The sequence below is a fragment of the Notolepis coatsorum genome, assembly GCF_963971535.1.
Source record: "Notolepis coatsorum genome assembly, chromosome: 1".
NCBI classification, from domain to species: domain Eukaryota; kingdom Metazoa; phylum Chordata; class Actinopteri; order Aulopiformes; family Paralepididae; genus Notolepis; species Notolepis coatsorum.
In genome coordinates this window covers 61,404,878-61,419,945 of record NC_140165.1, presented here as the reverse complement: position 1 = coordinate 61,419,945, position 15,068 = coordinate 61,404,878, and the positions used below count along the sequence as shown (strand labels likewise).

Here is a 15,068-nt window from a genome sequence, read left to right as displayed (position 1 = left end):
TCACTCACGCACACACACACACACACACACAATGTACACTCACTCACGCACACACACACAATGTACACTCACTCACGCACACACACACACACACACAATGTACACTCACTCACGCACACACACACACACACACAATGTACACTCACTCACGCACACACACACACACAATGTACACTCACTCACACACACACACACAATGTACACTCACTCACACACACACACACACAATGTACACTCACACACACTGTACACACAATGTACACACACAATGTACACTCACACACTGTACACACACACACTGTAAACACACAATGTACACTCACACACACTGTACACACACACAATGTACACTCACACACAATGTACACTCACTCACACACACACTGTACACACACACACACACACTGTAAACACACACAATGTACACTCACACACACTGTACACACACAATGTACACTCACACACACGCAATGTACACACACACACACACTGTACACATACTGTACACACACATACTGTACACACACACACACACACTGTACACACACACTGTACACACACACACTGTAGACACACACACACACACACACACACTGTAGACACGCACACTGTACATACACACACACCCTGAGACACAACTGGAGTTATATGTTATATATATATATCTAATCTAGTTATATGTTACACCATAAAATAATTGATGTAGCAAAGAGTGCGTAGAAGACATTTAGACTTGGTACCAAATGGGGAGCGGCAGCCATTTTCCTTCCTGTTCCCTAATTAGATTAATGTTTGGAACTGATGATGTAACAACAGCTACACTGAACAGTGATGATGTAACAACAGCTACACTGAACAGTGATGATGTAACAACAGCTACACTGAACAGTGATGATGAAACAGCGTTGTTGATTGTGTTCTGGAACTCCAAGATGGAAGCCAAGAGTCGCCATAAAACACATATTTACACCTAAAAGGTTTTTTTTTAAGGGTGTTCTAGATGGCATTCAGCCACTAGATGTCACACTAGACTAGAGCACCAGCATGTAATTTATCCAATCAGGTGCTATAGATAACATTCAGCCACTAGATGTCGCACTAGAGCACCATCATGTCATTTATCCAATCGGATGCATTCCAGGTGTGGAAACAGGAAGTAGGGTGTCATGTGACCGGGTGTCTTGTTCTCCTTGCAGGTATTTACAGAATATGAGAAGCTGCTCCACTCGGAGAACTACGTCACCAAGAGACAGTCCCTCAAGGTCTGGACCCTCTGATCTATCAAATCAATACAGGATCGTCTTTTATCGTTTGTTGAATTACGGTACAATGATGCCACGTCTGGCAGACGACTAATCACTGTTTCTCGTCTTGTGTCTCTTTTTCATTCTGTTTATTTCTCCCTCTCATACACTTCTATTCCTCTCTTTCTCATTGTGTCTCTTTTGTCTTTCTTCCTTTCCTTCCTCCACATGTCTCTGTATGTGTTCCTCTGTCCTCCTACCAGTTGCTAGGTGAGCTCTTGTTGGACAGACATAACTTCACGGTGATGACGCGCTACATCAGTAAGCCCGAGAACCTCAAGCTGATGATGAACCTGCTGAGAGACAAGAGCCCCAACATCCAGTTTGAAGCCTTCCACGTCTTTAAGGTATTGACTACTCCTCCTTTAAGGTATCGACTACCTCCTTTAAGGTATTGACTACCTCCTTTAAGGTATCGACTACCTCCTTTAAGGTATCGACTACCTCCTGTGGCGGCTACGTGGCGTAGTGGGCAAGGCACTCGCCACGAATACTGGAGACGCTGGGCTCGCCTGTTCGAGCCCAGCGCTCCACATTGCTTTCAGTTTAGCTGGTCGTCCGTACTAATACACATTGGCCGTATTAGGGGGTGGGAAACTGATGGGTGGGGATCGGGCGTTGTGGACAGTGACTCCTACAGGTCGGTTGGTGCGCCTGCGCAGTAGAATCAGGAAGTGTCGGGGGCAGCGTGAGCCTCCCACGCGTTACTCCTCGCCACTGAGAGATCGAGCTGCGCAGGTGAAAAGATGCGACTGCTGTTACCTCAAGTACCGGAGGGGACTTGTGCTATGTATGACTTAGTCCACATTGCAGCCGGCTTGTGGGAGGCAAGAAACAGCGTTCGTGACAGGGGAGGGTTGAATTGGATGATACGAAATTGGGATGGGAGAAAATATAGAAAAATGGGAGAAAAAGTGGATAAAAAGAAAAAAAGGTATCGACTACCTCCCTTAATTGACTACTTCTCCTTTAAGGTATCGACTACTCCTCCTTTAAGGTATCGACTACTCCTCCTTTAAGGTATCGACTACCTCCTTTAAGGTATTGACTACTCCTCCTTTAACACTTTCGGGGCCATTGGCATCCGTCTAATCTCACTCTATAAGGCCAGCTTTCACTGTGTATTCACTGTGCGTGAGGTTGTTTGTAGAGCTAAATCTATATTTTATATTATTGCTATGTGTCCATTGTCATTGTCAATTGACACTATAAACCTTCCCTTCAATATGCCATAAAGAAATTATTTTTTCATCAATACGTTCCCATTTTATAGCGTCGTGAATATTAACTATATACCGAAATGTTCTAGGCTAATTCCTGCAAAGCTAGTTACAAGGTGCTAAGCTAATAACGTTAAATCGATTGGCGTTTCGGCCATAACAAGCTAGAGTTAAAAATCAAAATGCATATGATCAGCGAGGGAGGGAGATGGTGAGGGTGACCTCCCACACGTTACACCTCACCAATGAGAGTCCACGTTGGCAGGTGAAAAGATGCTGCTGGCTGTCTCCTACAGTATGTCTCGGAGGAAGCATCTGATAGACTTCAGGGCTCCCTAGACCGACCAGTGGGGGGCACATGTGAACACTTAAGGCAACCAACATGCACGTCCGCGTTTCTCTGATTGGCCGAGCACGCGCATGAGCCGCGACGCGCTCCTCAGAGGCAGGAATACTAAGCTCCCCCTTAAGCTCCAGGAGATAGGAGAGAGGCTGAAAACCCGCAGTTCTTGCCCGACTGATGGGAGCCGAATCCCGGATCCGATTTTTCGGATGAATACCCCCAAAACATGGAGGTCCCGAACGCATGGAAGTATTGATTGCGCCGTAACGAATCATTAAAAAAATATACCGTTAACTGGAATATGTTGTGCCTTTACATGCATGCATGTAGTCACTGTGTTGTTGTAGCCACCGGGTAAATCGCGATTTTTTTTATTTGTTTGTCATGACAAACCAATTACATAATCCAATTTATGTGTAAAGGCACAACATATTCCAGTTAACGGTATCTTTTTTTAATGATTCGTTACGGCGCAATCAATACTTCCATGCATTCGGGACCTCCATGTTTTGGGGGTATTCATCAGAAAAATCGGATCCGGGATTCGGCTCCCATCAGTCGGGCAAGAACTGCGGGTTTTCAGCCTCTCTCCTCTCTCCTGGAGCTTAGCGCTCGGCCAATCAGAGAAGCGCGGAAGGCGCTCGGCCAATCAGAGAAACGCGGAAGTGCATGTTGGTTGCCTTAAGTGTTCACGCGGGGGGGCGGGATAAGTCGTTTCTGATTATTGATTACCAATAACTGCATTAGCCTCAGTAGCCTCATTCGCTGACCGGGTGGATGGCTATGAGAGCAAGGCCCAATCGGGCTGTAATTGACGTCAAATCGCTCTTACCTGTGGCCGGTTGGACTGCAAAAAGGATTTCCCAGTTATTGATCGCCATCTGGTAGATCGATATGTCCATTGGCTGATGCTATATTCCTTTACTGCATACAGAATTCGGTGTCGCAATAAGTATTCCATGCGATCTGGTGAGGCTATAGCTTCAGGCTAACAGAAAAAGTAGCCCAGACTGGAAAAAAAGCTACATCCGTTCTGCCACAGGGAACACTGCATTCTCGAGACAGCGCCACTACCAGGATCTGGCCGGTAATGCACTTTTCCGAATCCCAAGAGTAGGGTATATCTGCAGTGCCGCTCCGTGACATTGAGTAGGATATTAAAATGCAATAAAAGCAAAAACGAGTTTACCACGTATACGTGGTTGGCCCTTTAATTTGAGTGCCCGCAGGGGGGCGCACGATTTATCGCTTGAATGCCAGCCTTTTTAGACTGATTTTCCGATATTTCATGATTTTCGCGGAGCTATTTCTATATTCTATATTATGGCTATGTGTCTAATACGCCCGTCGCTTATCAATGACTTGCTTGCAGTCAACATGTACGAAACGGATTGTTTTTTCATCTGTACATTTCCGTTTTATACCATTTTGAAAAACGGATGTTTTTGGAAATTTCCAGAAAAAAAAATATTCTGTGATAATCGCCCTTTAGTGGAATACACAAAATACGTTGTAATTTTTCGGCCTATTTATGAATCGTTTTCAAATAAACGCTAGATTATCGATAGTATATGTGTACTTATGCACGCTAGAGAAGCGGGCTGAAAAATCGATTATCTATTTCCTGGTCAGCGCACACACACACACATACACACATAGGGGACACGTTGTGATCCACTGTGAAAAAAACTCTGATTACCCCAAGACTGGTAACATAGATTCCTTACCTCACATCAGATGTTCTGCAAAAAGATTTTTCCAATTCCTGATCGCCATTCCAAATATCGATTGCGTTTATTGATCCAACGTTAGGTACTGGAAACACATAATCCACGCTCCTCTGAGGGTCGGCGATGACTGCAGTAGTCTCGGGTTACATGCCTGAGAAGTAAAATGTGGTTTCCGGAGTTTTCTTTTCTCATGCATTTTCATTCAGTCCAATCCAATGGGTGCATTACCATCCGGGAGACGATAGGGGGCGGTATTTTCCCTGTTCGAGCTCAGAGCCAGTCCCAATGATAACGTGAGGCTAGAATGATGAAAAATGAATGGATATCGCTAATAAAAGCAATAACAATAAAATAACAAGATTTCTCGTCCCTGGCACTCAACGCATGGCATGAGATAACGAGATTTCTCGTGGCTGGCACTCAATGTGTTAAGCATGGCGCCCAAACACGTGGTTGGCCGGGACGCGTGTATCACTTCCGCAACGGATTTAGTCGGATTTCGGTTTCCGGGTTCGCCTGATTGGCCGCGACGGCCACGTGACACGCCGTGGCACGCCCCCGCGGCAGCACCAGGCTTGCCGCTGCGCCCTGCTGTGGTGACGCTCGCGGCGGCGTCTCTAACAGTAAGAAGCATTTTGGATAAAAGTATTCTGTACTTCTGTATGACAACAATGTATGCCTTTCAAATGTTCGCTGCGCCCTGCTGTGGCGACGCTCGCGGCGGCGTCTCTAACAGTAACAATAAGAAGCATTTTGGATAAAAGTATTCTGTACTTCTGTATGACAACAATGTATGCCTTTCAAATGTTCGCTGCGCCCTGCTGTGGCGACGCTCGCGGCGGCGTCTCTAACAGTAACAGTAAGAAGCATTTTGGATAAAAGTATTCTGTACTTCTGTATGACAATGTATGCCTTTCAAATGTTAAATGATAAATGATTAAATGATACACACTGAAATCTACGCTCTCTCATCCTGCTTTCCACAACGCGACAATATTATTAAACAGCAGCTCTGTCATTGAAGTGGGAAAAGTGAGCCGTATTGTATATTAGTAGTACATTGCATAGTATATTGTATATTGTATGGTAACTCGGTTACTTCTATTCTGCATCGAACATTGTACATTGTCTATACTGAACAGCGTGACCTCTATTTTTAACAGCTGTTTAATGCTCACTTTTCCCACTTCAATGACAGAGCTGCTGTTTGATAATATTGTCGCGTTGTGGAAAGCAGGATGAGAGAGCGTAGATTTCAGTGTGTATCATTTAATCATTTATCATTTAACATTTGAAAGGCATACATTGTTGTCATACAGAAGTACAGAATACTTTTATCCAAAATGCTTCTTACTGTTACTGTTAGAGACGCCGCCGCGAGCGTCGCCACAGCAGGGCGCAGTGAACATTTGAAAGGCATACATTGTTGTCATACAGAAGTACAGAATACTTTTATCCAAAATGCTTCTTACTGTTACTGTTAGAGACGCCGCCGCGAGCGTCGCCACAGCAGGGCGCAGCGGCAAGCCTGGTGCTGCCGCGGGGGCGTGCCACGGCGTGTCACGTGGCCGTCGCCGCCAATCAGGCGAACCCGGAAACCGAAATCCCACTAAATCCGTTGCGGAAGTGATACACGCGGCCGGGACAGTGTTAAGGTATCGCCGTATCGGCTACCTCCTTTAACACTTTTAGAGCCGGCCGTGTTTTCCTTTTTACCCCTTGAATGCCCATCAACCACTTCAATGTTAGCGTTAATATCGCCTAATCTATGTTTTAAATTATGGCTATGTGTCTAATCTGCCCGTCGCTTATCAATTACTCATTTTCCAGTCAACATTGTCGAAGCGGATTGTTTTTTTCGGTTAATTTCCGTTTTATAACATTTTGAAAAGCCCTCGTTTTCACGGAAAATAAAAAGATTCCGTGATAACCGCCCTGTACTGGAATATTCTAGAACATTGTAATTTTTCGGCCTATTTATGAATCGTTTTCAAATAAACGCTAGATTATCGATAGTATATGTGTACGTATGCACGCTGGTGCCGCAAGCTGAAAATCGATTCTCTTAGTTCCTGATCGCTCGCACAGCCAAACAGCCATATCACACATAGGGGAAAAGCTTTTATCTCCGTGAAAACAGGTCTGATTATCCTAAGACTGGTAAAATAGATTGCTTACCTGAGATCAGATGGTATCCAAAAAGATTATTCCAATTCCTGATCGCCATTCCAAAAATCGATCCTTTTATTGATCCAATGCTACGTACTGTAAAGACATATTACACGCTGTTCTGATGGTCCACAATGACTCTGAGCGGCTCGGGGTACATGCGTGAGAAGTAAAATGTGGATTCCGGAGTTTTTTTTTTCATTGAGTCCATTCCAAAAGGGTGCATTACCATCTGGGAGACGATAGGGGGCGCTTTTTTCACATCTGAGCGCCTGGTGGGGCTGGTTTCCCAACGGTAGACTCGGTTGATGAAATATGAATTCAGATCGCTAATAAAAAAAATTTCACGCTAATTATCGTGCTGGGCATTCAGGGGGCGGGCTGCTAACACGTGTTATGTCGTGGCTGGCATTCAAAGTGTTAAAGGTCCCATGCATTATAAATGGCCTTTTCCAGTGTTTAGCATTGATTCCTAGCAATTGGGGATTATATCAATGTGGTCTGTGTTGTTAATTATATTGACTCATCAGTCTAGTCTCGAGTTCACGAGATCTTCCCTCACTCAACTAACCTGTTCTGATTTGACTCGCAATGCGATGTAGCAAGTAGATGATCTGCAGTAACGCCCCCTCTATGGCTGTAGCGCATAGTGTAACCCGACACTTCCTCAAACGGGTTTTGACAGAGGCAGAGAACGAGAGAGAGAGAGAGAGGGAGAGAGAGAGATAGAGAGAGAGGGGGACCGGCGGGACCGTGCAGAAGTGTGTGTAAAAATGTGTGCGAGTCATCTCTCCCTCGTCGGAGCATTTACACACAAACTTGACTGCGTGTGTGTCTGGGACGCATCTCTCCTCTCTCTCTCTCCCTCGTCGGAGCATTTACACACAAACTTGACTGCGTGTGTGTCGGGACCAGTGGCGGCTCGCCACTAGGGGCGCTCGGGCGCCGCCCCCCCTCAGGCCCTGCCCTGGTTATGAGAGAAGAACAAGAAAAATTATTTTTTAGTTTTTTGTTTTATAGCCCTATAAATAATATAAACATGTTTTAAAATGAATAATATTTACTCATTTTAAGTATGTTTGTGTTTCCAATGCACAATATAACGTTAATATATAAAATAAAAAATACTCGTTTTCCTGAACAGGAAGTGACTCACTTTTTTTTTTTGTATTTCTCGGCCCGGGCTAGACGCAATAGCGCTCTGAGTGCGCGTCACTGTTTGATCGCTGTATCCGTCGCAGCCAATCAGTGCGTAACGCGTTGTGCGTTGAAATATGACTATGTTGGAATCTGGGCGCGATTTGAAGTGGTCTAGGCAGCAGCGTCAAGAATTTCTGTAGCCGCATTTTGCGGAGACGCTCTCTGATTGGCCGACGTCAGTTTTTTTTTCCGTAGCCGCATTTCGCGGAGACGCTCTCTGATTGGCCGACGCCACTTTTTTTTTCCGATTTTAGGTTTTCTAGGTAGAGATAGTTGTGTTGTTGTGAGTTGTTGTTGTCAGCTATTTGTCTTAGAGCGTGACTGCAAGTTCTTTCGACGGTTAAGCTTAGGCACTCTTTCAAAGTTGGTTAAGGTTAGAGTTTGTCTTAGAGCATGGCGATAGAACGCCAGGTAGTTTGCAGTCTGTTCGACGCGGAAATGGACAAAGAAATCAAACTACTTGTTGTGTGGTGCTAACTGCTAACAGCTAACAAGCTATATGGCAGTCTGGACAGTGGACTGGATATACATCATCAACAGCGGATTATACACTTTATCAAGCCCTCCGGCTTGATATACATCAACAGTCTGGGGAGTCGGGACAACAGTGAGTGGACCACGTAAACAGTGATTTAATTCGGTCTCTCTCTCTCTCGCTCTCTCTCTCGCTCTCTCTCCCCCTCTCTCTCGCTCTCTCTCTCTCTCCCCCCCTCTCTCTCTCTCTCGCTCTCTCTCTCTCTCTCTCTCTCTCTCTCTCTCACTCTCTCTCTCTCTCTCTAATTTCGCCGCGGGTGGAGCATAACCACTCAGACAATGAATGGTAACTTGTTTAAAATGACAATATATACATATGTGTTTCTTATTGAATCGATCTGAGAGAGAGAGAGAGAGAGAGAAAGAGAGAGAGAGGGAGAGGGAGAGAGAGGGGGAGAGAGAGAGCGAGAGAGAGAGAGAGAGAGCTGTGCGTGTTTGTGTTGGGCTATTGGAAACGTGGTTGCATTTGACTGACTGTGATCATATATTGATCGATGGCAATGGTGATAATATTCGCCAATGCGTGCCTTGTACATGTTTGCAAAATGTTTGGTATAGCGCCCCTAGTGGAGAAGAATCCAGCAGCCGCCACTGGTCGGGACTCATCTCTCCTCTCTCTCGCTTGCTCGTTCTCTCTCTCGTATATATCACGCTGTGTGGGTGACTGTCACTGAAAGCGCGTATGGGCGGAGCCCATCCAATTACGGCCTGAAATCCTGAAGCTGAAAAATTATGCTTTTGAGTACTTCATTAGAAATATAAAACGATGAATTTTTTTGAAGAAAACCTTACAGATGTCTTCCATAGACTCACAGGAATTGTGTAAAGTTTCCCAAATAGTGCAAGGAATAGCAATGCATGTCCCCTTTAAGGTATTGACTACTCCTCCTTTAACACTTTGAGTGCCAACGACGAGATTTCTCGCCCTAACTCGCCATGCGTTGAGTGCCAATGACGAGATTTCTCATTATTTAATCGTTATTTCTTTTATTAGCGATATCCATAAATTTTTCATCCATCCAGCCTGACGTTATCATTGGGAATGGCTCTGAGCTCGAAAAGGGCAAATACCACCGCCTATCGTCTCCCGGATGGTAATGCACATCATTGGATTGGATTGAGGGGCCATGTGCATCAGGAAAAAACTCTGGTCCAGGGTTTCCCCATCTCTGGCAAGCAGTGTCTGTTACCACATTCACTGGGGAGGCTCGGAGCAGCTTTCGATTATGTGTTTCAGACTATAACGTTGGATCAATAAACGCGATCAATATTTGGAATGGCGATCAGGAATTGGATTAATCTTTTTGCAGAACATGATGTGAGGTAAGGACTCTATTTTACCAGTATTGAGTTAATCAGATGTTTTTTTCATAGCGATCACAACGTGTGTGTGTGCGTGTATGACGTTAGCGCTGACCAGGTCATGGATAATAGATTTTTCAGCCCGCTTCTCTAGCGTGCATAAGTACACATACTATCGATAATCTTTATTTTTTATCCACTTTTTCTCCTATTTTTCTATTTTTCTCCCATCCCAATTTCGTGATTCCAATTCTTCCCTCCCCTGTCTTGAACGTTGCTAGACTATGCCTCCCACTGGGTGGCTGTAGTGAGGATAGAAGCCTTGCATCACGTGTCCCCTCCGGTACACAAGGAGGCAGCCTGTTGCATCTTTTCACCAGACAGCTCGAACTCTCAGTGGCGAGGAGTAACGCGTGGGAGGCTCACGCTGCCCCCGATACTTCCTGTTTCTGCTGTACAGGCGTCACCCAACCGACCTGTAGGAGTCTCTGTCCACAATGTCCAATCCCCACCCACCGGCTTTCCCACCCCTAACACTGCCAATTGTGTTAGTATGAAGGCCGGCCAAGCCGGTAGCAACGCAGAGAGCTGGGCTCGATACCAGCATATCCTGCGTTAGTGGCGAGCGCCTTGCGCCACTCAGCCGCCATACCATCGATAATCTAGCATTTATTTGAAAACTATTCATAAATCAGCCGAAAAATGACTACGTGTTTTGTGTATTCCACTAAAGGGCTATTATCGCGGAATTTCTCTGAAATTACTAGAACTCTCCGAAACTATACTCGTATTCAAAACGGTATAAAACGGAAATGTACCAATGAAAAAACAATCCGTTTTGTACATGTTGACTGCAAGCAAGCGAGGGGTGTTTTAGACCTATAGCCATAATTTAAGATATAGTTTAAGCGTTCGCAAATATCCCCGACCTCCCATTGACTAAAGCGCTGGCACTCAAGGGGTTATCTGGGCAAAGGGGCGTGGCACCCAATGTGTTAAGGTATCGACTACTCCTCCTTTCCACCTTTAACCTCTTAAGCCCGATCGGTACCGGGCCAAGATTAATTTCACATCACTAATAGATCAATACAGTCCGTATTAACCTCTCTAAATTTGTCAATAATAATAATAATAATCTTCATTTATATAGCACCTTTCATGCACAGAATGCAGCTCAAAGTGCTTAACAGAGACACGTCTTCTTTAAACAAGTCAAGAAGAAACAACACAATAAGTCAAGAAAAAGAACAAGTATACCATAAGGTCAAAAAAAATTTAAATAAATGAAAAATAAATAAATGCAACACTCCCAGACATACCCCACGCAAAGGTAAAACCTAGCAATAGGAAAAAATGCACTACAGGCAATGTGGAGGAGAGAAACCTTAGAAGGGCCTTTCAAGGGGGGGGTCTCCCTTCTTAGATGTCGGTGATAGTAGTGTTGCATGTTGCATTAAAAACAGGCGAACAGTTGGTAAGCATGCACCCATGTGTGTAGTGAAACACAGATGAGTGCATGCGATAGCAACTGAACATTTTGAAAAATTCAATATAGAGCTGATAGTGATAGCAACTGAACATTTTAAAAGATTAAAGATAGAACTGATAGCGGATCTATTTGAGGCACAGGGGCGCGTCCTCCCGGGACGTTCTACACTCCGGTCATCACTCCGAGACAGCCGAAGACAGGGATACAGGAGGCGACGCAGAGAGGGTCGTATCCTCCCGGTCATCACGGGACGTCCAACACTCCGGTCGTCACTACGAGACAGCCGGAGATAGGGAGACAGGGGGGCACGCAGAGAGGGTCGCATCCTGGGTGGGTGTGATCACGGGACGTCCAGCACTCCGGTCATCACTCCGGGACAGCCACTCACAGGGAGACAGGGAGACGTTAGACTGCTCGCGTGATTGTGATGGGCGAACATAGCAATAGATACAAGTGGTAGGCACTAGGCACATATGTGAACAGAATAGATATATGAAGTAAGCACATTAGAACAGTCCGTTTTGAGGAGCTGTTTCCTTGTAGGTGAGTGACACCGCTGGCCCGATGAAACTGACACAGCATGTCAGAGATAGAGAGCACGGATATGAGAGGCCCTCTGTACGTTTTGAGGAGTTGTTTCCCTGTAGGTGAGTGACACTGGTGTTATTCACCGTCAAAGATGGATTTTTTTTTTATTTGTTTATTCTCCTTTGGTTCATTACAATTTACTCAAGCATAGTAACAGACACAATTTTTCTGACACTGGGAATACATTCCCAGAGGTCCATAGATGTCCCTAGATACATGCAAATGGACCTTGTAGAAGTGGAGTAATCTTCCATTTACTTAGGTATGTACTTTTAGGAAAATGTTCTGAACATATGGCTAGGGCTCAAGAGGTTAATGTATTGACTAATCCTCTAAGGTATAGACTAATCCTCCTTCCAAGTCTTTAATGTATAGACTAATCCTGAAATGTGAAGCGGTTATCTAACACTGTGACCCAGTAAAACAAAGTTGTTGAAATGGTCCAACTTCTCAAAATGTCAACTGATGTTTGCCGACGTCTTGATTAGAACATGTCATTCAAGTCTCATTGGATTAACGGTGGCAGCGGCCAGTAAGCGGACAAGACTCCACTTTTGAAATGTTGAGGAGTTGGACCAGCTGTGAGGGGGAGCTGTCTGAGAGGACCTGGGCGCCTGGCGTCTGGTGTCCCGCTGTGAGGGGGAGTGTCTGAGAGGACCTGGGCGCCTGGCGTCTCTTGTGTCCCGCTGTGAGGGGGAGTGTCTGAGAGGACCTGGGCGCCTGGCGTCTGGTGTCCCGCTGTGAGGGGGAGTGTCTGAGAGGACCTGGGCGCCTGGCGTCTCTTGTGTCCCGCTGTGAGGGGGAGTGTCAGAGGACCTGGGCGCCTGGCGTCTCTTGTGTCCCGCTGTGAGGGGGAGTGTCTGAGAGGACCTGGGCGTCTGGCGTCTCGTGTCCCGCTGTGAGGGGGAGTGTCTGAGAGCATCTGGGTGCCTGGCGTCTCGTGTCCCGCTGTGAGGGGGAGTGTCTGAGAGGACCTGGGCGCCTGGCGTCTCGTGTCCCGCTGTGAGGGGGAGTGTCTGAGAGCATCTGGGCGCCTGTCGTCTCGTGTCCCGCTGTGAGGGGGAGTGTCTGAGAGGACCTGGGCGCCTGGCGTCTCGTGTCCCGCTGTGAGGGGGAGTGTCTGAGAGCATCTGGGCGCCTGGCGTCTGGTGTCCCGCTGTGAGGGGGAGTGTCTGAGAGGACCTGGGCGCCTGTCGTCTCGTGTCCCGCTGTGAGGGGGAGTGTCTGAGAGCATCTGGGCGCCTGGCGTCTGGTGTCCCGCTGTGAGGGGGAGTGTCTGAGAGGACCTGGGCGCCTGTCGTCTCGTGTCCCCCTCTGACCCTGCTTTTTGGCGCCCCCAGGTGTTTGTGGCGAACCCCAACAAGACGCAGCCCATCGTGGACATCCTGCTGAAGAACCAGACCAAGCTCATGGACTTCCTGGGCAACTTCCAGAAGGACCGGACAGACGACGAGCAGTTCAACGACGAGAAGACCTACCTTATCAAACAGATCCGGGATCTGAAGAAGCCGGCCTCGTAGAGAAACGTCCCCTGAACCTTGACCCTTAACTTTTTATTGATAGGTAGAGATGAAAAAAATAAAAATCCATTAACAATAATAGTTCTATTTAAAGACATGATTGGTCTTTTCTTCTGTCTTTATTGGTTCTATAAAATAGTTCTCAATCACTGATCTATTGTTTTTTTCTTTTTTGTATTTTTACTTTCATGATTTTTTAAATTTTTATTATCATTATTGTTATTATCATTATTATTATCAGTAGCGTGTAGTGCCACAATGCGTGGGGTTGGAGGCAGTGGATTTTCTCTCTAGGAGAACCAATGGTTAAAAAAGGTCTGGCCCAAAAACGGCACATAGGCTGGGGGGAGAAATTAACCAGATGCGGCCATATTTGTAGTTCTATTTAAATTGCCATTCTTAGGAATACACTTTCGGAACCACTTTCTCTGGTTGGGTTCTCACTGTTTCCTGGATAATTCACTAATGAGCCCTTTCACTCATCATGGAGACTCATGAATTAATATTCTACTCTGTGATTCTACAGTACTTCTGCTTACCCATTTATGACGAGGACATTTAAAATGGCTACTGTGAAAAGAGCCGCTTAGCCCACAGCAGCAGCAGCGGCTTTAAAGGGGCATTTCATCAAAAAAACAATGCTGATTTATTTTGCACATCATCTCAGACACATCCCAAAACTAAATCCTTGTGTAAGGTCCCTATAAGACAAGGTGTTGCTATTTTTCTCATCTACATCATTTAAGTGAGCTGTAATTAACACAACACAAGGATTCAGTGTCCCTGATGACATCACTGGTGGCCATATTCAAACTCATTCACTCTTTAACTTTAATGTGTGCAAAACTGATTAGTCTTGGGATGTGTGTGAGATTATGTGCAAAATTAATTGACTACATATTTGGTCAAGTCCCTCTTTAACATGGCTGTCATTGGAAAAGGTATTGATCAAATTCTTAGTGGTTAGTTTGTTGTCTCCTAATATGGCTGTGTGAATAGTGAATATATTCCAAGCAGCTATGTTGTCGTCTGAACCTGAATATTAAGAAAACACAACCTCACCATGTTACTTATTAGAAATTAGACTTAAAGTGGGCAAAATATTTTACATTTTGGTAGGATGCCTTTAATGTAAATACAAATCAGACCAGTCAACGAGGTTACCATTAATCATTTTTTAACCATTGGTTCTCTTTTGCTGGTGGCTGATGGCACTTTCTGTGTGATTTAAATAATATGATTTATCTTTTCTTCAAGCTTATTGTTTTCACAGGGCTTGATTGTGATTTTTGTTTATTTTTTTTTAACAGTGTTTCATTTTCTGTCTTATGTATACAGTTGTACACCGATTTAAGGGGTATTATGAGAAGCAGGGTTATTCTGTTAGCCAGACAGCATAATAATAATAATACTAATAATAATACAGACTTTATGTACGGTATTTCTTGATTATTTGAATCATTTTGTCAAATTGGATGTTTTTTTTAACGAATGCCTGTTGTCATGCCAACCCACTATTCTCTCAAATGACACCATCGCAGATCGTTTGTATTTATCCAACTCCACGTTGGTTTTCGATTTACAATAATCTGAGCTAAAAGAGTTGAACTTATCATCTTTATTAAAAAAAACGTTTTAACAGTGGCGCCAAAAACATTACCAGCCGACT

The 15,068-nt window shown here is 45.0% G+C and overlaps 1 protein-coding gene across 1 annotated transcript in view; it reads left to right on the top strand.

Annotated features, from left to right (window-relative positions):
* The window catches only part of cab39l (calcium binding protein 39-like), a 72,993-nt gene extending 58,153 nt beyond the window's left edge, over positions 1 to 14,840 (top strand). The window contains exons 7-9 of the mRNA XM_084316014.1: positions 1,197 to 1,262; positions 1,508 to 1,651; positions 13,220 to 14,840. Coding sequence (XP_084172140.1) covers positions 1,197 to 1,262; positions 1,508 to 1,651; positions 13,220 to 13,399 — 390 coding nt within the window. The 3' untranslated portion in view covers positions 13,400 to 14,840. The remainder of the gene's footprint in view (positions 1 to 1,196; positions 1,263 to 1,507; positions 1,652 to 13,219) is intronic.
* The last annotated feature ends 228 nt before the right edge of the window (positions 14,841 to 15,068 follow it).